This window comes from Heliconius melpomene, chromosome 14, assembly GCF_056956725.1.
Source record: "Heliconius melpomene rosina isolate 202511_hmr_F chromosome 14, ASM5695672v1, whole genome shotgun sequence".
Lineage (NCBI taxonomy): Eukaryota > Metazoa > Arthropoda > Insecta > Lepidoptera > Nymphalidae > Heliconius > Heliconius melpomene.
In genome coordinates this window covers 7,661,472-7,687,919 of record NC_140402.1, presented here as the reverse complement: position 1 = coordinate 7,687,919, position 26,448 = coordinate 7,661,472, and the positions used below count along the sequence as shown (strand labels likewise).

At 30.3% G+C, this 26,448-nt stretch overlaps 3 protein-coding genes across 5 annotated transcripts; 1 reads left to right on the top strand and 2 right to left on the bottom strand.

The window, feature by feature from the left end:
* Window positions 1-1,109: 1,109 nt before the first annotated feature.
* On the bottom strand, window positions 1,110-9,742 carry LOC146532249 (antichymotrypsin-1-like). Of its 3 annotated transcripts, none has more exons than XM_085197275.1 (9): window positions 9,589-9,742; window positions 6,576-6,685; window positions 5,703-5,846; window positions 5,292-5,492; window positions 4,871-4,969; window positions 4,573-4,713; window positions 3,903-4,115; window positions 3,520-3,652; window positions 1,110-1,343 (listed from the first exon to the last, which is right to left on the bottom strand). In XM_085197275.1, the coding sequence occupies exons 1-9, from the start codon at window positions 9,614-9,616 to the stop codon at window positions 1,213-1,215; spliced, it is 1,200 nt and encodes a 399-aa protein (XP_085053401.1). In that variant the 5' UTR covers window positions 9,617-9,742; the 3' UTR covers window positions 1,110-1,212. The 3 variants fall into 3 exon arrangements, with proteins under 3 accessions (XP_085053401.1, XP_085053400.1, XP_085053402.1); XM_085197274.1 differs by lacking the exon at window positions 1,110-1,343 and adding an exon at window positions 2,379-2,612; XM_085197276.1 differs by lacking the exon at window positions 1,110-1,343 and adding an exon at window positions 3,170-3,351.
* Window positions 9,743-10,733: 991 nt separating this feature from the next.
* On the top strand, window positions 10,734-16,560 carry LOC146532248 (deoxyribonuclease TATDN1). Its single transcript, XM_085197794.1, has 6 exons — window positions 10,734-10,899; window positions 10,970-11,149; window positions 11,385-11,568; window positions 11,737-11,940; window positions 12,651-12,860; window positions 16,351-16,560. The coding sequence occupies exons 1-6, from the start codon at window positions 10,866-10,868 to the stop codon at window positions 16,451-16,453; spliced, it is 915 nt and encodes a 304-aa protein (XP_085053920.1). The 5' UTR covers window positions 10,734-10,865; the 3' UTR covers window positions 16,454-16,560.
* An 88-nt stretch (window positions 16,561-16,648) lies between these two features.
* Window positions 16,649-25,945, bottom strand: Tmem214 (Transmembrane protein 214). Its single transcript, XM_085197793.1, has 10 exons — window positions 25,720-25,945; window positions 25,446-25,612; window positions 24,921-25,203; window positions 23,839-24,027; window positions 22,538-22,752; window positions 21,964-22,189; window positions 21,401-21,543; window positions 19,994-20,117; window positions 18,775-19,171; window positions 16,649-18,194 (listed from the first exon to the last, which is right to left on the bottom strand). Exons 1-10 carry the CDS (start codon window positions 25,838-25,840, stop codon window positions 18,068-18,070), a joined length of 1,992 nt encoding a protein of 663 aa, XP_085053919.1. The 5' UTR covers window positions 25,841-25,945; the 3' UTR covers window positions 16,649-18,067.
* Between the last annotated feature and the right edge of the window lie 503 nt (window positions 25,946-26,448).

The window sequence follows — 26,448 nt, the reverse complement described above, 5'->3', positions numbered from 1 at the left end:
TCATTATCTTAGCGACTCTGGGGTATTCCATTGGGAGATTTTCAAGTTATAAAAGTTCTTAATTATATCTACAATTGTGATTTCCTGGAATTTTATTATATTGTCATAATTTCCTTAAAATTCCACTAGAAATCGCTTTTAGATATTTTACTTGGACAACAAATAAATTATGATAAAGCAGTAAGACAAGTAAGAAGGAAAAGTTGTCGGTAATGCGCGTCACAGACTTCAGCTAGTTTCGCCCAAAAATAGTAATTTCGCCCAAAATTTTCGATTTCGGCCTAAATTTGATCGAACCTTCGGCCGTGGGCGTCTTTCCCATCCCCAATTCTTTTAAATACGTCGATAGATATATCAAAAAACAAAAATGCTGCACATATGTTCCAAGTCACAAGAGAATTTTAGACGAATATGAGATTATATCTCACAATTTTATGAATCGTAATAAGATGACCTGAGAGGCTATCGCTTAGCTGTTGGATCAAGAACCGGATGCAGAAGGCAGTTTTACTTAAAACAGCGCGTATTGTGCGGAGGTTCCTCTCTCTGGAGCTCTAGCCACCGATGGCTTGGACCCTTGTCTCGCCCTCGGAAGAGTGATTTTTTATATTTTTAATTGTATTTTTTTTTATAATAATTTATATTTAAAAATGTAAAATTTATTCACTAATTTAATAAAAGTATATTTAGTGACCTGTAACTGTAGGTTATCGTTAAAAGTTGCAGAACATTTATACCTTGGGGTTATTATAGACAAGAGTGTAAATTACATCTATAGGTACCTATACATCTTTAATGGACAGTATAATCGTGTAAGGGCTCCCTAGGGAGCTACCATAGGGTCGAACATTCAAATTTCATGTTAATAAAAGCCAAAACAAGAAAATGGAAACTTTCGACATTAGCCATCCATACAATTGTGGGCTTGTGGTGTAAAGGAAGGGGGCTCTTATAAAGAGTAAGAAGAATTTTCTTATGGAACTTCATACAATTTCATTGGTAATATAGAACTTATTAAAATCCTAGTTGTTAACAATAAATAAATACAATTCAAGCAACCACGAACAATTAAGTGCAAAAAAAACAGAAATAAAAAATGAAACAAATAATTTTAGAAATATTTTTTATTACAATATTCAATATAATAATTAAAAATGTTCAATTGATCCATTTATTTTCATATATTAATAAAGTCAATTACATATTTAATGTTTAACTGCAGTAAGTTCCTGCAAACAATATGATATCGTCGTGCAGTATCGCGTAAAGGAAGGGCCGGTCCACTTTGAAGGAGATGGGCCGCGGTGGCCTCGAATTCATTGAATCTTCTACCATTACCAAACCTGGAAATTAAATTATTATTTTAGCTTCACACTGTACTTTGCATATAGCAGATTAGGCGGAGGGAACGTGGGAACCTATTGTTAAGACACGTTTCCTATTAAGACACTTCCATTTCCAATTTTCTGCCGAATTCTTGAGGCATTGCGTGTAGAATGGTGGAACTCTACGCCGTGCTTTGCCTCAAAGAAATGTACCCCTGCTCCACGAGGGCTTACAATAGAATTGACATTTTAGTTTAATATATTGTTTCTACGATCTTTGCATTTAGCGCTGGTTTATGTTTTATATAATTATTTGTAGTTTTTAAAGTAGACGATGTAAAACATTTACTTGTTAAATGTTACTTTAATTGTGGTTAAGATGAATTGATTGATTGATTCAAGGCGTTTGGTCTCTACATAAATGTCTGAAATGAACATATATACCTATACATAGACTCATAAACACATTATCACCTGTTGTGTTACGCAGTCGGTTAAAAATTGGCTTACATTACCATCAACAAAGAATTTTGAAATTACTTCGCTCCCTAGAACTGAGTTTATAATATCATCTTTTTCTGCTCGCTCGGTCCTTTCCGCCCCACTATTTATCGGTGGAAATGCAGTAACTCTTAATAGTTCAACGTAGACCATACCAGAGATCTCTTGCCATTTGGCCCAGGTAGCAGTTATCCGAGCTTAGACATCATGATCGACGCGTCTGGACTCATTCATTAAGGATCCAAAGTAACTGAACTCTCCCGACTTAAAGGAAAAGTTCAGGTGCCTTGTTTCAGGGCCTATATTGAAGGTGTTCGGACCCGCAAGTCATATATTCCGTCTCCAATGCATTGAGCTTAAGACTCATTCTTAGGCTACCTAGTTAAAATAATGATTTTTATCATTTTTAGAAATATTTTCTGACTAAATTGATTAAAATCTCTTCGGATGCAAGCAGATAACAACAAATAAATACAGTTCAAGCAACTAAAAACAAAAAAATGTTCCACATTTAAGTAGAAATAAAAAGAAAGTAGAAATCAAACCAATCAGTTCACAAATATATTTTTTTATTATGGAACAATATTTGATTTTATAATATAATTTAAAATAATCTATTTAGTTCCATACATTTGTAATTTTAATCACAATATCTTTAATTGGAATAGGTTCCAGCAAATAGTATGATATCGTCGTGAAGTATCGCGTAAAGGAACGGCCGGTCCACTTTGAAGGAGATGGGCGGCGGTGGTTCCGACATAGATGACATTGCTACTGCTACCAAACCTGGGAATTAAATTATTTTTTTATAAGCAGCAACAGGCAGAATGAACCCCATACTATAGGCAAATACTATCTGAATATAATAATAATTTAAATAATTTAAGCTTTTACAGATGTAAAAGTTGAATAATAATTAGTTGACCTATCAGTTCGAGTAGCCTTCTAAATTTTTATTTTTTAGATTTTTTTTGCGCTCAAAGGAAATAGGAGCGCATTTTTTTTTATTTTAAAACGAGTATCGAAATTTTCACGATTTTTAATTAATCAATCATAAAGTTACACATTTTGTATAACCTGTATTCAAATAAATTATTACTTTAGTTTTTATTTATTTTGAAATATTCTACAGATTATAATGTTTTTCTTGGAATGATGATGATGAAACCAGATACTGGTTTCATGTTTTATTAATACTATTAATTAAAAAAGATTTACTAAAGTCATCTTATTTTATTAAACCTAGAATTATCTAAAAAACTAACGAAATTTAGAAAAAAAAAAACGATTTTGTTATTTTAAAAGTAATTTATAACATTAGATATCTACTGATTACAAATTTTCAAAAAAAAAAACTTTTTCAATTTTAATAATAAGTTTTAAAATTTACAATTAAGTTATTGTGAATAGGTTCCGACAAACAAAACAATGTCGTCGTATAATATCGCATATAAGAAGGGACGATCCACCTTAAAGGGGATAGAGAGTGGTGGAGACCACGAAGCCAGTGGTCGGGCAAGCATGGCTGGAAATTAAATTATTAGAAATTAAAAGTAGGATTTGAACTTGTGACTCTTAAAACTACAAGTATATGAAAAACGTCACCCAAACCTCACACAATTAATGGGCGGCTCCTAATACAAAATAATATATGTCAATACATTTTAATTAAAAAAAGATTTGAACTCCATACCTGTGAATGCTCCAGCAGTGGCGCCCTCTTCATCTACTTTGACAAAGGCTTCTTGGAAAGCTTTGTCGACTTTAACTCCGCGGCCTTTTACTATACCGTTTGATTCTCTCTCGAAAATACTTGTTACTCCCACCTATTTAGATTAATATTTCTATTATTGTCTAAAGATAAGTAAGTATTTAATATTTATAAATAAATTATACAGGCTGTTGTGGCGTAGGGCGGCAAGCCTTTGTAGGTAAACGCGATGGATTGGGGGGGACGAATTATTTTCATTTCACCCACCAGGAATTAGATTCGCCTATATTCTCTCTTCCATTTGTCTTGCTACATATAAAACAAAAAAAAAATAACAAAAGTCTATATATTATAATTATACTCACCTTTGGCAAAATATCATTAAGGTCATGTTTCGACTTAATTTCAAACTTAGGCAAATCCAAATTCACGTCAGCCCCGGCCGGATACATTCGGAAGACGTCTTCCAACAGGCCCTTCTCCGATATCTTCTTAACTACTTTCGGAAGACCTTCCTTATCGTCTGGGAGTAATATGATCATGCGGAACTTATCTTCTTTGTAGGGTAGTTCTATCATCTGGAACAAATATTATAAATGAATATGAGAAAAAATTGTAATATATTAAATGTTGAAACTACACACACTTAGACAGTCATTGTGTTAGCTACGGTTTTAATACAACTTGATTGATAGTTTCATTATAAAACTCAAGAACTCAAGACATAATTTCTCTAAAACGAAATTTTCTAAAAAATTTTGTGGACAAAATTTTTAGACAAAGCGGACACCAGACTATTCTGGGTGGACATGGACCACCCCATTCCTACGCTCACGCATGATTGTTAAAGTTCACATACTCGTTCAGATAGCAATAACTACATTTATAACAATACTAAGTCGAGATCAAAATGTTCATAAATTATCCAAACATTCAAGCAGAAAAATATATTTTCTAGTAAGAAATATAGGTAAGCCAAACATAACCTACAATTTGAAATTTAAATCATCCAAAAACAAAAATGACAAAACTCACTCTCACTCCAATATCTTTATCTTCATGATAATACAACGATTGCAAAAGATGCATCATCGGTTTCTTCACGGATTTAGCTCTTGCTGTGTAGAAGTCCTGTTCTTTGGTTTCACTCGCGTTGAATGGTACATGCCAATGTCCCTTTTTGAAAGAAAAGAATTAAAATATAGAAATTATTATCTTTTTCCGTTGTTTACCACCCATAGCAGGATAGGTAGAAGTTATCATAACGGCAACGGTGGTATATTGTGGCCACCACTCAAGGAACTCAAGGAACTACTGAAGAATACGAACTTACCTGGAAGAAAATAACGTTGAGAAGAGCGACAGCCGCCGCCGGGTCTATGTCTGAGTCCGACACGGGGTGATTTATCTTTCCTTCAGTGTTCTTGGAGGACTGAAAGATAAACACATTGTCACTGTAAACTAACTCCGTATCATGCACATAGCAGGGTCAGCAGAGAAAAACTAGTGTTAAGATACCCCGGTGTCCACTTTCCGTCGGATTGTCGAGGCGTGTTGAGTGGCGAAACTCAACGCCGCGATTTGCCTTGTAACCAGAACGAAGATAAAAAAAAACAATAATATTTTCCCTGAGAGGGAATCGAACCCACAACCGTCGCGTTTATAGTCACACGTTTATGTCACTGCGCCAGAAAGGACCCAAAAGGCATTTTTCTTTATAAACCCTCATCCCTTACCCAACCCTCACCACTTACCCAATCATTCATTATTTTAGCTGCAGCATGAGAATCAGCAAAATTAATGCTATCCACTTCGCTTTTAAATGAGCGTGCTGTTTTAGAAAAGTCATCATTTAAAGAATATTTGTCCGAAACGAACACTTTGTTCGCCAAATTGAGGTAACTTCGGTCCATTCTTGCGAATCTGTCGCTCAGTTCACTGTACGATTCTGAAAGCTGAAATAAAATTAAGGATATTTATTACCACATCTATTTATAGCAGAAAAAAAAATTCTGCCCTAGGCTAAAAAAATAATAATCGAAATATAAGATTAAAAAAAACACATTTCTAACCAATTAACGTAAAAATAGTTTTAATTTGTAAAACAAAAGAAGAATTAATCATCAAAAGCATTAAAACTAATTAGTCTTAGGAAATTTCCTCACTTGTTTATAGTCAGCGGAACCAAGTAGCTTCATAATCTCTTCTCTGTTTTCTCCCTCAGAGCCAGCAGCGTACAGTGAGAGTAGAGTCAATACGCCAAGAGGAGATGCCACTACGTTCTTGTCGCTTGATGCTTCATACACTTCCTGGAGGTTTTATAGGATAATCTATTTTAATATAAAGAATAAACAGATTTGGCTTATAAAAAATGTTGTTAATGCTTTAACAATTTTATTTTTAGGGTTCCATATGTCAAAAGGAATAAACTGAATAACCCTTATAATATCTCTTTATAAGCCGCCTGTCATTCTATCAAGAACATTTATATCTAGATTGTGTGGAGGTATCAAGCTGATATATAAAATATTTAGCTCTATTGTACATGGAACACAGAAAAATCTAATTTCTATGTCAACGCAATCTAAAAATACGAGCATTTATGCACTGATTTTGCTGTATTTTATATGAAACTAGCGGCCCGCTCGCGGTTACACCCGCGTGAACTATGTTATTATTAATTTCTGTCTCCATGACTACGTCTTAGTGACGTCTATGCAAAATTTGAGACTCCTAGCATTTGTAGTAACGAAGATTCATACAAACTTTCGACCCCAAAAACAACCCCTTAGAAATCGAATATTGCAAATTCCCGTCTTAGCGAGCATCTACGTCCTATAAATAACTCCTATGCAAGGTTTGAGAGTCCTAGTACATGTAGTTTCTGAGATTTCGTGATGAGTGAATGACCTTTCGATTTTATATATATAGATTACCTGTGTATTCAAAACCCACAGGGTACTTCCCTCTTGCACAAAGAATTTACAATACAAATAAAGAAAAAAATCCGATAAGGAAAAAGTTACATGCTTGCTTACCTTTAAGAGTTTCATAGAAGCTAGATCAACTGAATCCCCCAGGGCTGTCCGTTTATAATCGGGAAATGTGAACTCCCATCCCACTGCGAGCTCCGCCATTGTTGCTATTGCTATAATAATAATATAAATAATCAAAAACATTTATTTATTTTTTTGTTACCCTATATGATAGGCTTCTGTTGAGATGGACATATTGAATGAAATAGAATTTACGAAATAATTATTTGCGTAACAACCTGCCTACCCTACTTATTTTATACATACACTAGCGGACCCGGACGCGGCTACGCCTGCTTGAAATATGAGAATATAATTTCTATAGAAATATAATTTCAATCTAGATGAAATGCTAAAAGTGACTATTATATTTATTTTCATAAGGATGAATATCAAAATGACGCGGTAATGAACGCGGTCGCGTAGCGACGACGGTTGTTATTAACATGGCAGAATAAATTGCATGTCAAATTAGAAAGTATTTTAATTTATTAGTATATATGTGTAATGTAATATTATATAGCCTATAGCACTTCTGAAGAATGCAGCTTTCATACAAAACAAAAACAAAGTAAATCGATCCAGTAGATCCAGAGATCTTAGCGTTCAAACAAACAAACAAACAAACTCTTTCGCTTTATTATATTAGTATAGATAATATATTAGTACATACATATAAAGATAAATAGTAGTAGGTGCGCAGATTCAATTTCAATAATATATATGACGGATATAGGTTCAAATTACATAGAGGATTGTCTATGTTACTTATTAATAAAAAAATAAGTAAAAATATAATATATTCGATTCTCAGCCAACGCAGCCTGTTGGTATTGCACATAATAGCTAGGGAACGGTGTACGGAATAATCCCTTGGGGTAAGATGATACGTTGACTATTTGACTCAATATTAATTGTTAGGTATCTCTCAATGTTGTATTTTTATAATCAAACAAATAATAAAAAATGTATAAGGCCGTAAGTATAAGTGACTGGAAACCGATGGTCGTGGGTTCGATCCCGACTCGAGGAAATGAAATATTTATTTAAATTTTATAGAAAGTCATCTTCACGCTGTATTCCGCACACAGCAGGGTAGGCAGAGGCAGGGTGAACTCAATTTTAAGACACTCTTTTCCCCACTTAACTCAACGCCAAATCAACGCTTAACTCAACGAAAACTTCAATCCCCCTAATAGAATCGAACCCACAAAGACTGTTTCTACAGTTAAACCGTTAATACTTGATAATAGAAAATAATAAAATCACATCAAATTACATTAAACCATATTAAAACAATAAAATCCATTCTTGGAAAAACCAGATTCAATTCACAAAGAGAATAACATCATTTAAGACAATGTCTTAACGACTACGCATTACGAGTAGACGTTCATATAGTAGGTTCATCTTATAAAATTAATGGTTATACGCAGTGACCGTAGGTTCAATTCGTTCTAGGGGTATTTTTTAATTTAAATATTTCTGTTGTCCTAATAGTCTATGTACTATGTAATTGTTTGACGCTATGAGCTATCCATCTTTTTTTTAATAAAGTCTGTAAATAACTGTACCTACCCGTCTGCCTATTTTACTCCACTTGACGCGTGCGAAGCGTAAAGACAAAAGAAAATTATTTAATTACGGTTTACTGTGAAAGATTTTCCAAGAAAAAAATTTATAACGCCAGTCTGACATGGCGCACTTGATTCGCACTCGAGGACAAGAAATATTTAATATCTCCATTTACTGGTGGTGTCAAGACAAAGCGCGGCGTTGAATTCCGCCACTCAACACGCAACCCCTTTACATTTTGGCGGCAAATGGCGAAAGGAGTGTCTTAACAATAGGTTACCTCTGCAAACCCTGCTGTGTTCGGGATACAACTAGACGCTAAATAAAAATATAAACCTGTTTAATATTGCAGCCACACAATTCGCATGCGATACATATTAATGCGAAACTAATACTTTACCACTACAGAGATGTATCTATCTAATATCTATTAAAATATAATGTCACCTAAGTATATTGTAATAAGAAATATTCGCAAAATTTTCGTCTTAGGTAAAACCTACCTACCTACACTTAGTATATTTAGACGTATTTAAAAAAAACAGGGATAAAGAACATAGGGATAAAGCGTGAAGCTATGTATGTATGTATAAAAAAACGCAAGGCAAAGAAATTAAGAAAATTAATAGTCTTTTTGGCTATTGTAAAGTTTTACTAATACTTACTTCCATCCTTCCAATATGGGGGATGGAAAACATTAAAGCATTGTCCAAAAACATAAGTGACGCAGCAAAGGCGACGACGCGTCTGGCTGTTCACGCATCGTCATCGGAAAGGAACATATACATCGGCGTATCCAGAGAAATCTCCAGGAAAATAATTTACTCTCGCAAGAGGGAATGGAGCCCAGTCAGGTTACGGGGTCAATAAGTTATACCACAATTTTTAGTTTATAGTAGTAATTATGAGAAACAGGGTAGATATTTATGCTAAAGCAAAAGTTTAATTACCCAAATTATATAAACAATTAAACGTATCTTTAATAATGTCACTCAAGGTTAAACAATGTTTTGATTTAAAGATTAAATATAATGGTAGTCAACATAACTTAATTTACGATATTTATTTTAAGATTTGTTTTATAAAAGAGAATTTTAAAAATATTTATTATATAAAATATTTTTTTATTTACTTAATATATTTATTGTTTTTTTTTTATTTAAATTAAAACAATAAGGTGGAAGCATGTACATTACATAATATAATAAATATTTTTTTATGTTTTTTTTAATTAGAGTAAGACAAAATAAAAAAAAAACATTCTTTTTTTCTATAAAGTTACGTGTAAATAAGTAAGTTGAAATACAATTTAAAATTTAATGAACATAAAAGAAAATTATGTAAATGAGATAGACTGTTAATGTTTTGCCTAATAGCATTAAAAATAAGGAAAATGTTTCATCGTGAGTCATTCTTAACTCATATACAAGCTTAAACTTACCCACAATAATAATAGCGATTTTCCCCATGTTGTCGCCTCGATCGCTGCACCTTGACTGTTCTCGCAACTGACTTCATTTTATTAACTTTTTCTAATCTGTGTTTATTTCTTTTTAATTTTACCGCAGATTGTGGATGGATACAAAAATTGATCTCTTATTAATTGTAAATTAATTGGATCGAGAATATATGTGATAATATCTAACGACATGTTCTTAGTGACCTTAAGTACACTTCAATAGTGAATAAATAAAGTAAACATACATGAACGTAAACTTATTTATGCATAATGCACTTAATACTTATATTTTATTATACTTATATTGTTGATATTCGCATTGAATCTCTTAAATTACGATAATATTTTTATTAACTGTATATTTTTTAAAGTTTCCAATTTTGGAGAAACTTGGGAATCTTAATGTTAGGGATGGCAATTGTTTAGGATGTTTTATTTGCAACATTTTATGAATACTATTTAATGATATCATTTTAGGAGATTTAAATATTATAAAGTTTTGATATCTAACGGTCTCAAAATATTTTAATTTTTATTTCAATTTAATAGACATATTTAAACTACTCAGTATAAAAACTAATTTTATTGAAATACTTATCTAATTTTAATTTAATTTCATTTATATATATTTACACGCACAGTCTAAAACCGGACGAGCAGCAATATCATTATTCTCAATAAGTGGTCATGGGTGCCGTGACCGAAGTTGACATTTAAGCTTTTAATGGTGTAGAAAAAAATGAATGTAGAAACCTTCGTTTTATTACTTGTTTTTTGTTATTTTTATATTGAATCTGTCAGTGCATTTTATCCTTTACGTTAATGTGAATTACTATTACTTTTTAATATTTATGCATATGTAGTCTTTCTTCGGTGTAAAGTAGCAGTACGTGTTTATTTAACATGATTAAGCAGTTTTATTTAGTAGCACAATCTTTGTGTGTTACTAAACAACAGAGTATTGTTTAAATGATTTAATAGTACCGTATTCGTATATCACAATGAACATTTTCACCAATATTTTCAGCACTTTGCTAGAATCCATATAATATATGAACTTTAAGTAGACTGTATAAACCATATTCTTTGCCACGCTTAAAAATAAAAAAGTTATATCTATCTATTGTTGTTGTACTACTGTCATACGCTTATGTCAAACATAACCTAAACAATAAATCCATAAATTATAATTTTGAAAGTTGATTTCAAAGAAAGCTTTTTGTATAAATTTATTATAAATAAGTATTGTTTTGTTACTTATGAGAAGGATGGCCTCTCTTAGAAAATATATTGGTAAAATATTACTCTAAATATTTTAAACTACTTTATGTTCCATAGTATATAATTGTTATATTTTTATCAGATATCGGCGCAAATTTGACTGATGATATGTACCAAGGAGTATATCATGGCTCAAAAAAACATGAACCTGATTTAGTAAAAGTTTTAAACCGCAGTTGGAATGCTGGAATGGACAAAATGATAATAACCGGAGGAAGCTTAGTAGATAGTAAAAAAGCAATAGAAATGTCACATACAGATTGTAAGTATACATGTTCATTTAAGATTAGGCAGAAGGAACCTAGTGTTAAGATACTCTGTTCCTCATTTATCATCCAATTATCTAAACATTATTAATTGTGAGAGGAGAAAGTAAGGATCAAATCCAAAACCCATTGTTTTGCTATGCTTACAGTATATTTTATGGCCTTAATTACTATTAATGTGATCAAATAATTAATTTTAAAATTTGATGTACTATGTATTATAATTTTCAGCTCGATTATTTTCTACCGTAGGATGTCATCCGACTCGATGCAATGACTTCATACCAGATCCTGAATCATATCTAAAAGATTTAAGAAATTTAATATCTGAAAACAAAGATAAAGTTGTAGCCATTGGAGAGTGTGGACTTGACTATGAAAGGTTGCATTTTTGTGAAAAGGATATACAACTAAAGTGAGTTAATTTTTTTGTGTATTTTAATTTTAGCAAACCACAATTAACCACATTATTAAAAAAAAATTATAACTCTCTATAAAAATATTAAAGCAAAAGCAAAGAATTTGTTTTATAATAAAGATTACTTAGAATTACTTTGAATTTTGTACATATATTATTTTACAGATACTTTGAACTTCAACTACAATTAAGTAAGGAATTTAATCTGCCCTTATTTCTACATTGCCGGGCTGCTGCAGATGATTTAATTGATATATTGAAAAGAAATAAAGATGAAATAATGGGTGGTGTGGTGCATTCTTTTGATGGTTCCCAAGAAGCTTTACAAAAAATCCTTGACTTGGATTTATACATTGGAATTAATGGATGGTATGTTTTAATTTACTTACACAATTGTGGGCCAGTTTTATATATTTTGATTGCAAAGACTGATTGTGAGTTTGATCCTTATTCAGGGAAATGAATTCCATGAATGGAAATCAAGGAAATTTTAATGTTTTGATCATTTAAATTATAAAATCTATAAATTAATGTCAAATAATAGTAATAAGAACACACTTTTTCGCCTTCAACCATTACAGTGCACATAAATTTTCTCAATATCTACTGAAAATATCTTCATGAAATTTAAAACCAAAGTGAAAATCCAAAAGCTCATTGTTGTATGTACTCATACACAAATTTCCCAATATTTTTGGAATGTTGTAGATTGTTAAATCTTTGAAGTTTATTTTTGTGGGTGTTTTTATGTTACCAGGGGTATACTCTATATATACCATAACTAGTGGGCGCGCGAAGCTTTGCCTGCTTATTTAGACCCTTAGGGGTGAATTCTAATAAACCATGAAACACATGTTCAATGAAATATTTTGGAGTCTCAATTTCAAATGTGGCTATTTAAAGATTTTTCCATACAAACTTTGAACCCCTTATTTGCACCCTTAGGGAGAGAATTCTAGAAAACGATAATATGATTATTAATTAGATTTCTAGACTATACATACAAAGTTACACAAAAACCTTATTTAGAATCTACATATATTTAGGCAATGCTAATATATTAATCTTATTATTTTCAGTTCATTAAGAACAAAAGAGAATCTAGAAGTAGTAACAAAAATACCACAAGATAAGCTAATGATAGAGACTGATTGTCCCTGGTGTGAAGTAAAACCCACTCATCCTGGCTACAGTCATGTTGTAACTAAATTCCCTTCTGTGAAAAAAGAGAAATATTCTGTGGAGTCGGATAATCAAGTTAAGGGAAGGAATGAGCCTATTAATATTGTGTAAGTATAACTGTGTATACATTATTGGAAAACTTGAAACTTTCTATGTAGGTTTTTTTTTTAAGTAGAAAATTGAAAAATTGGTTTGATACTTATTTCTGAATTTTCAAACTTCACACTATATTCTGTAGATATAGTGTTAAGACACAGTTTTTCATTTTCCGCCAGTTCAAAATTTTCAGACATTGAATATTGAGTAGCAGATCTAAACGCTGTGCTTTGTCTTGTCACCAGAAAAAGGAAATGAAAATATTAAATTTCCAATTTGGGCAAATGTTTTATAATTAAACATTTTGGCTTTCACTGTCCAATTAAACAAAACTCTATTAGACTGAGATCCGACCGTTGAATCCTGCATAAACGAGTTTTCTTAATTAAACCTATATTAATGAATAATACATGATTAGTAGAACAGATTACACCTGGGTTGCCTGGAAGAATCCTGCCGCAATCACCTTTAATTACATTTTTTCGTAACTCGTTTTTGGAGAAAATTGCACCCATACATTTTTTATATGAATAGCACATCATTTGAAAGATAATCGCATAAGAAATTGAAAAATTAAGGGTTGCCAGCTCTCAGTCTGCCACAAGTCTAGGGTTGCCTGGTTTAAACATGTCACTAAATGTTAATAATTTGCACTCATGTGTTTTTTTAATGAATTATATATCAAATTAAAGCTTATTTTTTTCTGTACACTATAAAACAGGGTTGCCTGGAAAATTCCTGCCGCAAACAGGGGTTGCACGCGTTTGAAATGTTTTATTCCGGTTCCGATTGACTATGAGAATAGACGATGAAATGCGCGGTCTGCCTTATGTTTTAAAGTAAAATATTATATAATAGAAGGTCAATCTTAAAATCAATGTTTATTCTAATTGTTCACCTGTTAAATGATGATTTTAATCATATTAAGTACACGCAGAAAACTATTTAAAGATGAAATCATTCTTATTTTTCAAGTAAAATAATATTGAGTCTTTGCAAAATGTATTTTCTAAATACTAATATTTATTTATTAATTTAAATTACCATTTTGAAACAATTAAATTATCTAATTAAATAAATGTTTACAAATATCGATCTACTATAAACTATTAATATACATACGTATACATCATGTTCCCTTAATATAATGAAGGGTGACCATTATTGCGGATATTTTTTTTATTAATTATATTGAAAAATACATTTCAATGAACTCTCTCTCTCTCTCTCTCTCTTCGTCCTCTACTTGTTTGATTTGACGCAATTTTTAATAATTTGCATAGGAAAGAAATATATATAATAGAATTATAATAAACAAAGCTAAGTTAGCAAAATAAATTCGAAGAAAATCCGACAGTAATGCTGACTAATAAACGCTATTTACGGTTTATGACCAAGAGTCGGCAAATATCAATTAGTTGGCTATTTTTTACTATAGATAAACATTTTGCGGCGCGATACAAAGCAAACCAAATGCAATAAAATTATTTTCGAAAAGTGAAAAGTGCAGATGTGGCCATCTGAGTGTGATGAGTTGTTTTTGAGCATATTAATTAGTTACTTACCTTTCGTTTTGGAGTAAAGACGTTTTTACTTGACAAAAATGAAGACGTGTTTTTTGTGCGGCAGGAGTGAAAATGTGATAGAATTTAACAAGGAATCTCTCCAAAAGTGTAAAATTATGTTATTGTTTTAAAACAAAAATATAAAGAAGTATTTTTTAATGATTTTCTAATGCAAAACGTAAGTATACTTTAATGTTTAATATTATATAGTTTAATAAAATGTAGACAATTGTGGCCGTGGGAGTTGCCTCAGTTTTGATTACACTAAGTTAGGGACGTGAGTGAGTGATTACGCTTTATTATAGTTATAAGAACAATTCTTTCAGACCTAAATGCCTTAAAAACTATCAGCATAGACGGACAAGTTCTTGCTAGCGACATTTTTTTGTCTATATTTTAATAGTTTTTATTAGTTGAATAGTTTTCATTTACTTTCCAAAAACCTAAATATTCGTACCAAAAAGATGGGCGCCATAGTTCCTTCTACGGATACGGAATGCGTTGTCAAATCAAATAAGCAGAGGGCGAAGAGACAGAGATTGTTTATTGAAATGTAATTTTCCATATTTTCTTAATTAATAAAAAAAATATCCGCGATAATTGTCACCTCTCATTATATTAAGGAAACATGTTGTAATTAATACCTTATAGTAGATCGATATTTGTAAACATTTACTTAATTAGATAATTTAATTGTTTCAAAATGGTAATTTAAATTAATAAATAAATATTAGTATTTAGAAAATACATTTTGCAAAGACTCAATATTATTTTACTTGAAAAATAAGAATGATTTCATCTTTAAATAGTTTTCTGCGTGTACTTAATATGATTAAAATCATCATTTAACAGGTGAACAATTAGAATAAACATTGATTTTAAGATTGACCTTCTATTATATAATATTTTACTTTAAAACATAAGGCAGACCGCGCATTTCATCGTCTATTCTCATAGTCAAACGGAACCGGAATAAAATATTTCAAACGCTGGCAACCCCTGTTTGCGGCAGGAATTTTCCAGGCAACCCTGTTTTATAGTGTTCAGAAAAAAATAAGCTTTAATTTGATATATAATTCATAAAAAAAACACATGAGTGCAAATTATTAACTGACTGAGAGCTGGCAACCCTTAATTTTCCAATTCCTTATGCGATTATCTTTCAAATGATGTGCGATTCATATAAAAAAAGTATTGGTGCAATTTTCTCCAAAAACGAGTTACGAAAAAATGTAATTAAAGGTGATTGCGGCAGGATTCTTCCAGGCAACCCAGGTGTAATTTGTTCTACTAATCATGTATTATTCATTAATATAGGTTTAATTAAGAAAACTCGTATATGCAGGATTCAACGGCCGGATCTCAGGGTATATGTTTTCTAATTGTAATGCCTGAAATTGGTTGGAAGATTAATAGTGGTGTCTATACATCAAATTCTCTTTACCTACTTTATTGATAAATAATAATAGTAATAGTTAGAAATCTTATTTAAACTTACACAGCATTAAAGCTGCAGGCCACTTTAGAATTAGTGTCTATCAGCTATGCTAATTAATATTTATAGCCATTTATATTAATGTAATATCAAATGCTTGAAGCCAGTCATGGCGCAGGGGCAAAAAGTATGACTGTAAACGTGACTGTTTGTGGGTTCGATCCTTATTCAAGGTAATTAAATATTTATTTAAATGTGTATTTTCATTTCTTCGCGCTGGTGGCGTTGAGTTCCGCCATTCAATATGCAATGCCCCCAGATTTCGGCGGAAAGTGGGGATTATTGTTTTAACACTAGGTTCACTCTTCAAACCCTGTGTGCAGGATACAGCGTAAAGCAGATTTTTTTAAATGTTAATTTAAATCTCTTGAGTGTGAATGAGAATTATATTTTACTTCAATATTTTATTTGTGTAATGTATATTTATAAATTTTTTTACAGACAAGTTTTGGAAATACTAGCTGCAGTAAGAAAGGAAGACATTGATGAGTTAGCAGAAGCTGTTTATAACAATACAAATAAACTTTTCTTTAGTAACAAGTAAAATATAATGTTACTTTTGCTAAAAAAAAAAGATATAATCATTTTTTATTTATGCATTTTGTTTAAAATAGAAATATGAAATGTTAATATAAAAATAAGTATAACAAATTATCGATTTTATATTTTCTGCTTCTCCCACCCACACCCATCAGAAAAAACAAACAAACGAGAAAAGTAAAATAAATAAAACACAATAGAAATTCATTCCTCTATTATTTCGATTCTGTTAACATTACAATATGCGACCTCTCAACACAAATAAATACTACAACTTAATTAAAAAACATTATATTTCATTCAAATTTGTGAAGAAAGTGATTATTCAAAACAATTACGATTTTTAAAATCTTTAATCTAAAATATGAAAATATCCACATTTTGTATTTCATTCTATTACTTTGTTTTCTCTAATAGTATTATATTAACCTTTATTATTTTAAATATATATAGAATAGTATTAAATTAACATTTAAAAAAACAATAATGATCAATCAAACCCATTCACAGGCAAACTTTTTTTTTAAATGCAACGGGAATGTATTTTAGAAATACTGATATTTAAAAAAATTAAACATAGTTGTCATGTTAATAATTTAATTTTAAATGATATGATAAATGATCTTATTCGTTGCATGTTTTATACAATACTAATTTCCGTTCAGTATTTCATAAATTAAGTAAAAAATGGTAAACTTCATTAAAAAAAACAAAATAAATTATATAAAAAAATCATGCATTATGTATAACAGTACAAATATAATTAGTATTATAAATGGGGTTTTCTAACGTGAAAATGTCGAAAAATTATATAAAATTATGTTGGACATATATTAAAAAAATGTTACCATATAATTTCAATAGACATCTATTTACAAGTGATAATGAAATAAAGAAATAGCGATTTATTAATAATAAAAAAAAATATGTAAAGAAAATCAAGAAAAGGTGTGTGTGATGTTTATTTTTTAATGAAGTGATATAATTTATTTAAATTATTAGAAAACTATGATTTTAAATCTATGTTATCAGAAAAAACTCAAATGAATACAAGTGACACAACACTATAACTATTCAAAATAAATATATGAAATTGTTTGCGCTATCATATCACATCACATTAAATTAATATTCAAGATAAAACCATGAAACAGACATTAACGACAAATACTTGGTTTAATTAATTTAAGATACACTTTTAAAAACTTTAAAATATAATTTTAAAAACAAAATTTACAGAAAAAAATCTTGAAATTTTGGATAAAATTCTATTTTCTTACACTGTAATGTACAAAAAAATCTTTCCAAATACTTTTTTATTAAATTCAACAGAACCAGAGGGTTAGCCATTTATAACTTCAAATTGATAGTAAATATCAAGGCCTATTACATTTATATTAATCTCTTAATTAAAGACTCCATTAATCAAACCATTATTGCATTCCATAAGAATTATACAAACAAAATTTCCTCAAACCATTACTAAAGCACAGCTCCACAAACCCATTTTTCTTAATATTTTTGAAGAAAAAAAAATGTAATAAGCCTTTTTTAATGAAACAGAATGTTCAATATATAAATAAAATGAACACATTTATAGTGTCTATCACATCACATCTCAGGGTAACTTGGAGTATACATGCACTTGCTCCCTGAACCAGTGGAAGTAGGTGCTCATGTGGAACTTAGTTGCGTTTAACGCTACTTGTGTTTTGTTCTGTAGGATCTCGGGTGCCCATTCTCCTCTGTAAAAAAATATTAAAATTGTATACGAAAAACAAAATCAGCTTCACTTGTGGGATGCCCACATACACTAAAATAGACAGAGGGAAACTAGTGTTAAGAAACTCCGTTCTTCACTTTCCACTGAATTCTGGATGCATTGCGTGTTAAGTACGGAACTCAACGCCGCGCTTAGCCTCGACTTCAAATATTTCATCTCAAGGGTAGATTAAACCCAAACCAGTCGCGTTTACGGTCACTTTGTGCCTCTGTGCCATGTCTGGCTTTGTAAAAATGTAAATGAATTGCAATAAATTGATATAAAGTAGTGGTGGCAACTGTTAAGAGTAAATATTAACACTACACATGTGTCACATGTCTGATTATCTTAAAATATTTGAAACATTCATTATTGAATCATTTTTTTTATTAAAACACCTGTGGCAAAATTTTATATAAATCCTCATGAAAATATTTAAAACTTAAATATAAATGAAGTAAAATTTTATATGCTAAAATGACAGACAGACAGACAGACATTCATAACAGAACTAATTAGCTACTAACTACTAGTTTAATAAATAAAAAAAAAACAAAACTTACACAAAAACTTTTGTTGACAGATAATTAACAGTTATCTGATAATATTCATTAGAATATTTCTTGACGAAACTGTAACCACTCGCTGCGTAACTTTGCACCGTATCCAATACACCAGGGGCATACTGCTCTATAGTTTCCACTACTACAGGTGTTTTTTCAACGACATACTCCTTCATGTTTCCATATAATGCACATATTTTCTTGACTGAAATAGTAGCAATATCCAATGATAGCTGGCCGTAGGGCTTCAAAGTTTCGACTGTGTTAGTGTAATATATGGGTGCATTTGTCTCCAGCCATAAATAGCCTCGGGCTGAACTTGATAATGCCTTCCTCCATGCTTGTTGGCTTTGCTCTAGTATACCAAGATCTTTGAATAGTTTGCCAGTTGAACTTTCTGTTAATAAAACAAAATTAAGAAATTATATAGTAAATTCATATTAAAAGTATCTTACATATAACTAAATATTTAAAAAATCTTATTGGGACCTTTTATTTTTTCATTAATTTATCATGTTTACAGACAATTACCCCACTAAATATTTTTCAACCAAAATATAAAAACAGTATATCAACAACAATTAAATAGAAAGTATCACAAAGATAAAATAGGTTAATATACTAAAATGTAATCTCATGTGCAGCATATCATTACACTTATCATTGAATGCAATGTTTTATAATAGTTATTATACAAATAATAAAGTTATAAATAATTATAGAATGACCTTTTTCATTTAGAATGTAATTTGAGATAATGTTACATAGAGTGACATTATTTATTATTTATAGTTTCTTGTACTTCCATATTATGTTCTTTATATAAAACCATAGAGGATGTTGTGACATAGGGACACAAGCGTGCAACTGTGAAGATTCCTTAAGATTTATTATTTCCCACTTGTAGAGACAATTTTGACCACATTTTATAAAATAATTCATGGTTGATTTTTTTTTTATAAAAATAAAACCTGTTCTTATAAGGATTATCATTCTATCATAGTAACTTGTAATTTACATACATTAAAGACAAGTTTTGATTTTTTGCATTATATAACTATTTAATTTATCTAAAAAAAATTTTCTATATAAAAAAACTAATATATGAATATGTATGGAAGAGATGGCTTTTTTGATATTTTTTTATTTTATATATATATCTGTACACTCTAATGTAATGTAATGTAAAAATTTACTAATAGTATAAGCTTGTACTTACTTGCAAAGTTGCCGTTGGCTAATGAAACATCATAAGAAACTAAACCCACAATACCAACAAACAAGAAGAAGCTGGCCCACAGCCAAGGGAACTTTCTAGTGCTCGTCATCCTGTCTAGAATATCCTGGAAGATAAATTACACTCACACTGACATACGACAACACTACACAGAAATGTATAAGGAAAAATATATGCTGTTAATCTATTGTTATGCGTTTATTAATTGCTATAATGGTGGCAATTAGTTTTGAAATTTTCCGTGTATTACAACTCAATGAATAATTATAAGTTAGAAGTTTAAATGATTTGTAAACAAGTTCAGAGTAATCTTATTATATATTTATAAACATTCTTGACATGTTAAAAAACGTTTAAGTTTATTCATACACGTCACACAATTTTATTGCAAATTTAAATATACATACTTAATATTTTCCAACTATAAACCGTAACGCAAATAAAACACTTTATCACAACGTTAAAACAATGTATATAAATGTACAAAGTATAAGATAAAATAGACTAAATTGTTTCGAAAATAAATTTACACATCACTACGTATCTTAAAATATTTAATGAGACTCCCACAAAGTTACTAACGGATGTAACACATCGAAGTTTACTGTTACTTATTTTCGAGTGCGGACATTGGGCGCGTCGAATAACCCGCAATTCTAGTTTTACCAACGACGAAACTCTTCAGATTATAACTGCGCGGTACGCCCATTACGGAAAATTTCAATATTCCGATACTATTTGTTACTATTAAAGGTAAATAACACTTCGACTCACCAATAAACTTTAAAAATACAACTTTTTAATAAATATTTCTATTTATAACAGTTATATACGGCTTATTTCGAATTTAATCACAAAATCAATTTCGTTTAATGCGTTCGACAAAAATGTCCTTTTCGATTTCATTTGGCATTGAAAGCTAACTAAACAGTAGTGTGGCCATATCAAAAAATATAAAATAGGGATAATCGATTTTAATAATTATCGTCTTTGATATTTTACTGTGGTGTAGTCTATTGTTAACTTATATTTTAAAATTAAAAGTATTGAAGAAGTTTATACAAAATCTGTTATTACAAAGAACAAATAAAGATGTTTTTATTATTTCAAATAACTACAGCTGTTTAAATTTATAAAAATTACATCTTTAATTATTATTTGTCGAAATTAATGTTCATTGTTATTTAGTTTGGATATTATGGGAATCGAAATATACTCATACATAAGTATAAAATTTATGAAGACACACTAATTTAGTTCAACTAAATCAAGTTGAAAAATGGCTGCTAAGTTCTGCTTCGGCTTAATAAATTAGATATAAGAAAAGAAAGAAAAACAAAAATTGTATGTATACATTCCTACTAGAAGTTTTAGAAATAATGGACTAACCTGGCATATTTTCTTTGTTTTGACAACTGCTTCGTCTTTCTTCTTGCCCTTCAATGTTTCCCCACAAACTTCTACGTATTGTAAAATCGTTGTTTTCAAAGATTTCTTCTTTAATTTTGGACTAACTTCGGCCCAGTTTGTATCTGGGCAACAATTATTTTGTTTAATTTTACATTTATAAGGTTAGCCTTATAATTGCGGGATGAAGACAGAAGTCTAGTCTGACAAAACACTGCAGATGCGTGGTCCTACCTTTTTTTACTTTTCCAAAATGATGAAATTTAATTGTATTTTGTTTTTATTTGCTACTTAAACTAGACATAATTAAGGCTACGTTTCTAATTGTTAAGAGAATATTCAGATTGGCCTTTTTCGACATATTTATCTTAATGTTATTTTAATACCTAATTCGATTATATCATAAAACATAGTGTCTTTACACAGTCAATCGTGTAAATTTTTTAAACATTGCATTAATCAAACCCACCCAACCAGATGTATGCCATTTTACCACAATGGACTTGATTAATTATCAATATAAAAAATTAATTATTAAGATATACCTATATGCTCTATCAGAGTGGCAGATTGTTTAGGACATCTATTGAACAGCTGTTGCCACGTCGCATTACAGGAGTCGTCTCTTATCAAACATTCTATAAGACTTTCCACCAATATCTTATTATAGGGATCTAAACTAGGCCCGCTTAAGTATTGATTTGGCAGTTTCTTCATTAACTGATTGAAGGTCACTTGTAGTTTATTGCCGCTATTCTTGAAATATATATCCTGGAATTAATTTTCTTGTTAGTATTGTTCATGTTTAAATTTTAAGGGGAAAAGAAAGGAAAAAGGGAAATTGAAAACGAGTGTTCCAAACACTCCATTCTAATTAGGACACTTCCATTTCCCACTTTCTGCAGAATTCTAAAGATTGCGTGTTGCCTCGTTGAGAGAGTGAGGAAATTAAAATATATTATAATTCAATTTCTCGTGTGGGAATCGAACCCACAACTTATAGCGTTTACAGTCGCACGCTTGTGTCCCTGCGCCACGAATGGCCTACTCTGCGTACCCTGCTACACCCTGAATACACCATGAAGCTAAAAAAACCAAAGAAGAAAAAAGAAATCCCACCTTATATTTACTTAATTGATTTATAAGGTCACTTGACAGATCTTTAGACAGCGCATTCCGTTTGCCGTTTATCAAATCGAACATCGCGACCAATTGGTCCAACGTCAGTTTTGCCTCCATATTAACGTTTCTGTCCAGTAAATCAGATAGATATGATATAATGTACTTTGTATAGTTCTTCAATTCAATTATTGGTAGGAAGAGTTCGTGCCAAGCTGTAAATTAGATTTATATTAATATTTTATCGAACAATAAGGCCCTCATCTGTTTATTGTCTTGTGGTGACTGATTCGGTTCCCATTCGAGGAAATTAAATATTTTAACTTTATCGCTCTGGTAACGAGACGAAGTGCGACGTTGTGTCCCGACACTCAAAACGCAATGTCTTCAGAATTCGGCGAAAAGTGAGGAACGGTAGTGCCTTAATGGGAACGGCGTGTCTTAACACTAGTTTCCCAGTTTCCTTCTGTCTATCCTGCTATGAAAAGATTAAATATTTCATTTACTCGTTTAGGCATCAAACCCACAGTCCTCGCTTTTACAGTCGCACGATTGCACTCCCACGACACGACAGCCTCAGAAACAAAGTATTTTCTTATAATTGTGACACAAAGTAAACTAACTTCATTAGTTACTTAAAACTGTAGTACTCAACATGAAATCTAAAATGACTATAAGAGTATGAAATCAGGTTATCTTGAGACATATCAAGATAACTGATAAGAGAACATATTTATAAATTAAGATATATGTGACAAAATGTTTTGAGTTTAAGCTTCTCAAATATTTCTTAGTGTGGGTGATATGAAGCTAACAGATACCATCAACATACATATATCTAAAAACCGAAAAATATTCTTTTAAAAAAATATATATAATTAAAATCAAAATGTTATTCACAAAGTAATTTTTTAACATTTTTTATATTTTCTTTTATAAGCTCAATGGAAGAATATTAATAGTTCTCGGTCCTAGATAGGTTGATATGTGTTTGACATAAGAGTTGTATTGTCTGTGCCATTTCATATATACAAGTTGTTTTCTTCCAGCGTATTGCTGAAATTAGTTCTACCTCATAGAGTATCAACTTCTATTTGATTATTTTGTGTTAATTAAATATACAAGTACAATGTTGTAATAAATAAATCTGTTTCTTGTGTGTTTTAATTTTTATTTGTTAATTTGTCATGGCATGTTTGTTAAGAACTAGTTTACTTATTCAAAACTATATAAGAAATGTAACTAAAATGTATTTCTAATAAAAATATGTTTCTTCATAAATAGTATTCTATTTTTCTTACCTTTTAAACCAACTGCAAAGTCTTTAAAACCACCTTGTCCCAAGGTCCATAACAAGGAAAGACCGATTGGAGGTCTATTTTGATATGAATTTCTAAGACTAACACTCTTAGGTATAGATGCTATACAGAACTCAGGATATTCATGAGCTAGCATTTGTAATAATAATCTATAGCCATTTACTGATTGACCTGCAAAAAATATTTATGTAAAGAGTTGCCACTCTTTGTAGTATATTTATAATGTGTATTGTGTAATGTAGTAATATTTATAATATAGAGGACATCACAATGCAAGAGGACAAAATACAAAGGCAATAGTTGTGGGTTCGACTCTTGCTCTGTGTCTATTGTTATTTCTTAGCCCTAAAAAGACACAGGGTGAGTTTTTTGTTAAGTGTTTATGCTCCATGGACTTTTATTATCCATATCTCTTATTGTTTTCATATGTGTTTTTGTGATTATTCATGTCATAAAAAAGTTGGTGTTAAGTTCCGCCACCCCATACACAAGGTCTCAAATTTGTGTTGAAAATGAAGAGCAGTGTGTTGATACTTGTCTACTTTACTATATGAGATGAAGAATAAAGGTAAGAAAAAATAGTTATTGTATGTACATATAATTTCATATACATAAGTAAAAGTAATAAAGTTTCATAACAATATGTTAGCCAACTGTAAAGTAGGTGTTACAGTAAGTGACATAACATCTGTGTAATAATAATTTAATCAGATAATATGATACACTTGCCTGGTTTCAGGTAAGTGTTACAAATAAAAAAATGTGCAGAAAGAATACTTTCAGTTTTAGTAAGATTTGTTATAAAATGATACCATCAAAAGTGTGATATACAATTAATTTATTTTTTTATTACGGTAGACAGAGAGAACGTAGTACTAGAACACTTCATTCACTTCTTTTTGCCTGTTTGATTAAACTCAACACTGCCCATTGTTTAGCAGAGGAGAGAATGAAATATAAATGATAAAAGATGTAACATTTACATTTTGATGTTGTTCCACTGCACCACAATGGAGGGGATTTAGAACTTAACTTAACAATTTTTAAAGAAAACATGTACAAACCTCTAATCATATCATTAGCTAAGGCAGTTAAGGTAACATCGAAAAACAATTGTGTATTTGCCTTCCCTGCATCATGGAGGACACTTTGTAAAGCTTTTTTTAAATCCAAAGGTGCAACACTCAAAGGGTAGTTTTCAGGATAAGTAGCAAAAGTAGAATCTTCTACATCTATTTGTATTTTAGAATTAAGGAAATTAGCTACTTCTTTCAACCAAACAAGTGGGGCGTTGGAAAAGCGTAGTTTATTTGTTGTTATGATGTTGGCCAATTCTGTGATGTCAATCTGAAAACATTTTATTTCATATTTATTGTGTCTAAAAGTTTTTTAACATCATATTTTCTTACTATTTTTATGCAACCAAACTATATACAAAAGCACACAGCTAAAAAATATGTATTGTAAATTTAAAAAAAAAATATTTTTACAAGGTTTAAAACTAATTTATTTTTACAAGGTTATATATATTATATATATTATATATATTATACTCAGTTTAATGGCAAGGTATTTAGACAAATACTCACAGCTTCAAGGGCCTCATCTATAGTTTTAGGTGGTTTAGGTTTTGGAGGTTCAGATTTTTTATCTTGCTTCTTTTTTTTGTCTCCATCCTTCTTTTTATTATTTTGCGGCTTCTTAGTATCATCTATTTCCATACCTGAGTAATATGACTTTATTTGTGATGCCGGCACTGAAAATATCATTACAAAATATCAAAAATATACATTATTTAGGATGCAAGAATAAAAAATATTTATCTGTAAATAAGCCGGGAATAAGTACTTATGCTATACGTACCGACATCTTCAAGTTTCGGACCATTTTTGGTGGGCTTTTTATCCTCATCTTTAGCATTTTTAATTTTACCATTTTGGGACTTCTTGCTCTTTCCGACAACTTCCCATTGACCGCTCGACATAATTAAAGTTTAATAATATTAATCAAATATTTTTGGTAAATAGAGAGAAAGCGACAGGTTACACGTCAAAAACAAAGCAAAAAACGTCAAACTGAAAGATGAAGTAAATTCTCATTGGTTAATAGATTCCACTTGGCCAAAACGTGGCATTGCGTTTATTACATTTAGTTGCATTTAGAGTTACCAAAATTAAAATATTTTTAATACAATATTACTATAAATAATAAATTAACTATAAAATGTATTATTTTTAGAAACAAACCGTACAATTTTTTTAAGGCGTAGGTAGAGAATTATTAGGTGCGATATTCATATTATACAGTTTGTACTATTAAAATAACATCGTATTACCATTTAAATTATTTTAATATTCAAAATATATATTTTTGTTCTCTTTAATTTAATATTTTTTCTCTTATGGAACGTGATTTATCTATATAACAATAAATCAATAATGTTTTTAAATGAAGGTTAAATTTGCAATTTTTTAAGTAGGTCACCTGAAATGAGTTTTTTTTCTGATAACATTATTATTGATAATATGACGATATAAATTTTATGTCGTCATATTATGTATATATTAATAGGAAAAATATTTATAGTAATGT

Excerpts from the sequence above, each read along its gene's own strand:
- LOC146532249 (XM_085197275.1), bottom strand. The coding sequence starts at position 9,616 with ATGGGGAAAATCGCTATTATTATTGTGG. Across the intron at positions 3,653-3,902 it reads TTAATGATATTTTGCCAAAG|GTGGGAGTAACAAGTATTTT; the intron begins GTGAGTATAATT and ends TAATCTAAATAG. Across the intron at positions 1,344-3,519 it reads CACTGCTGGAGCATTCACAG|GTTTGGTAATGGTAGAAGAT; the intron begins GTATGGAGTTCA and ends TTTAATTTCCAG.
- LOC146532248 (XM_085197794.1), top strand. The coding sequence starts at position 10,866 with ATGAGAAGGATGGCCTCTCTTAGAAAATATATTG. Across the intron at positions 10,900-10,969 it reads CTCTCTTAGAAAATATATTG|ATATCGGCGCAAATTTGACT; the intron begins GTAAAATATTAC and ends TATTTTTATCAG. Across the intron at positions 11,941-12,650 it reads TACATTGGAATTAATGGATG|TTCATTAAGAACAAAAGAGA; the intron begins GTATGTTTTAAT and ends TATTATTTTCAG.
- Tmem214 (XM_085197793.1), bottom strand. The coding sequence starts at position 25,840 with ATGTCGAGCGGTCAATGGGAAGTTGTCGGAAAGAGCAAGAAGTCCCAA. Across the intron at positions 22,753-23,838 it reads CTTTGCAGTTGGTTTAAAAG|CTTGGCACGAACTCTTCCTA; the intron begins GTAAGAAAAATA and ends TCTAATTTACAG. Across the intron at positions 20,118-21,400 it reads AAACAAAGAAAATATGCCAG|GATATTCTAGACAGGATGAC; the intron begins GTTAGTCCATTA and ends TTTATCTTCCAG.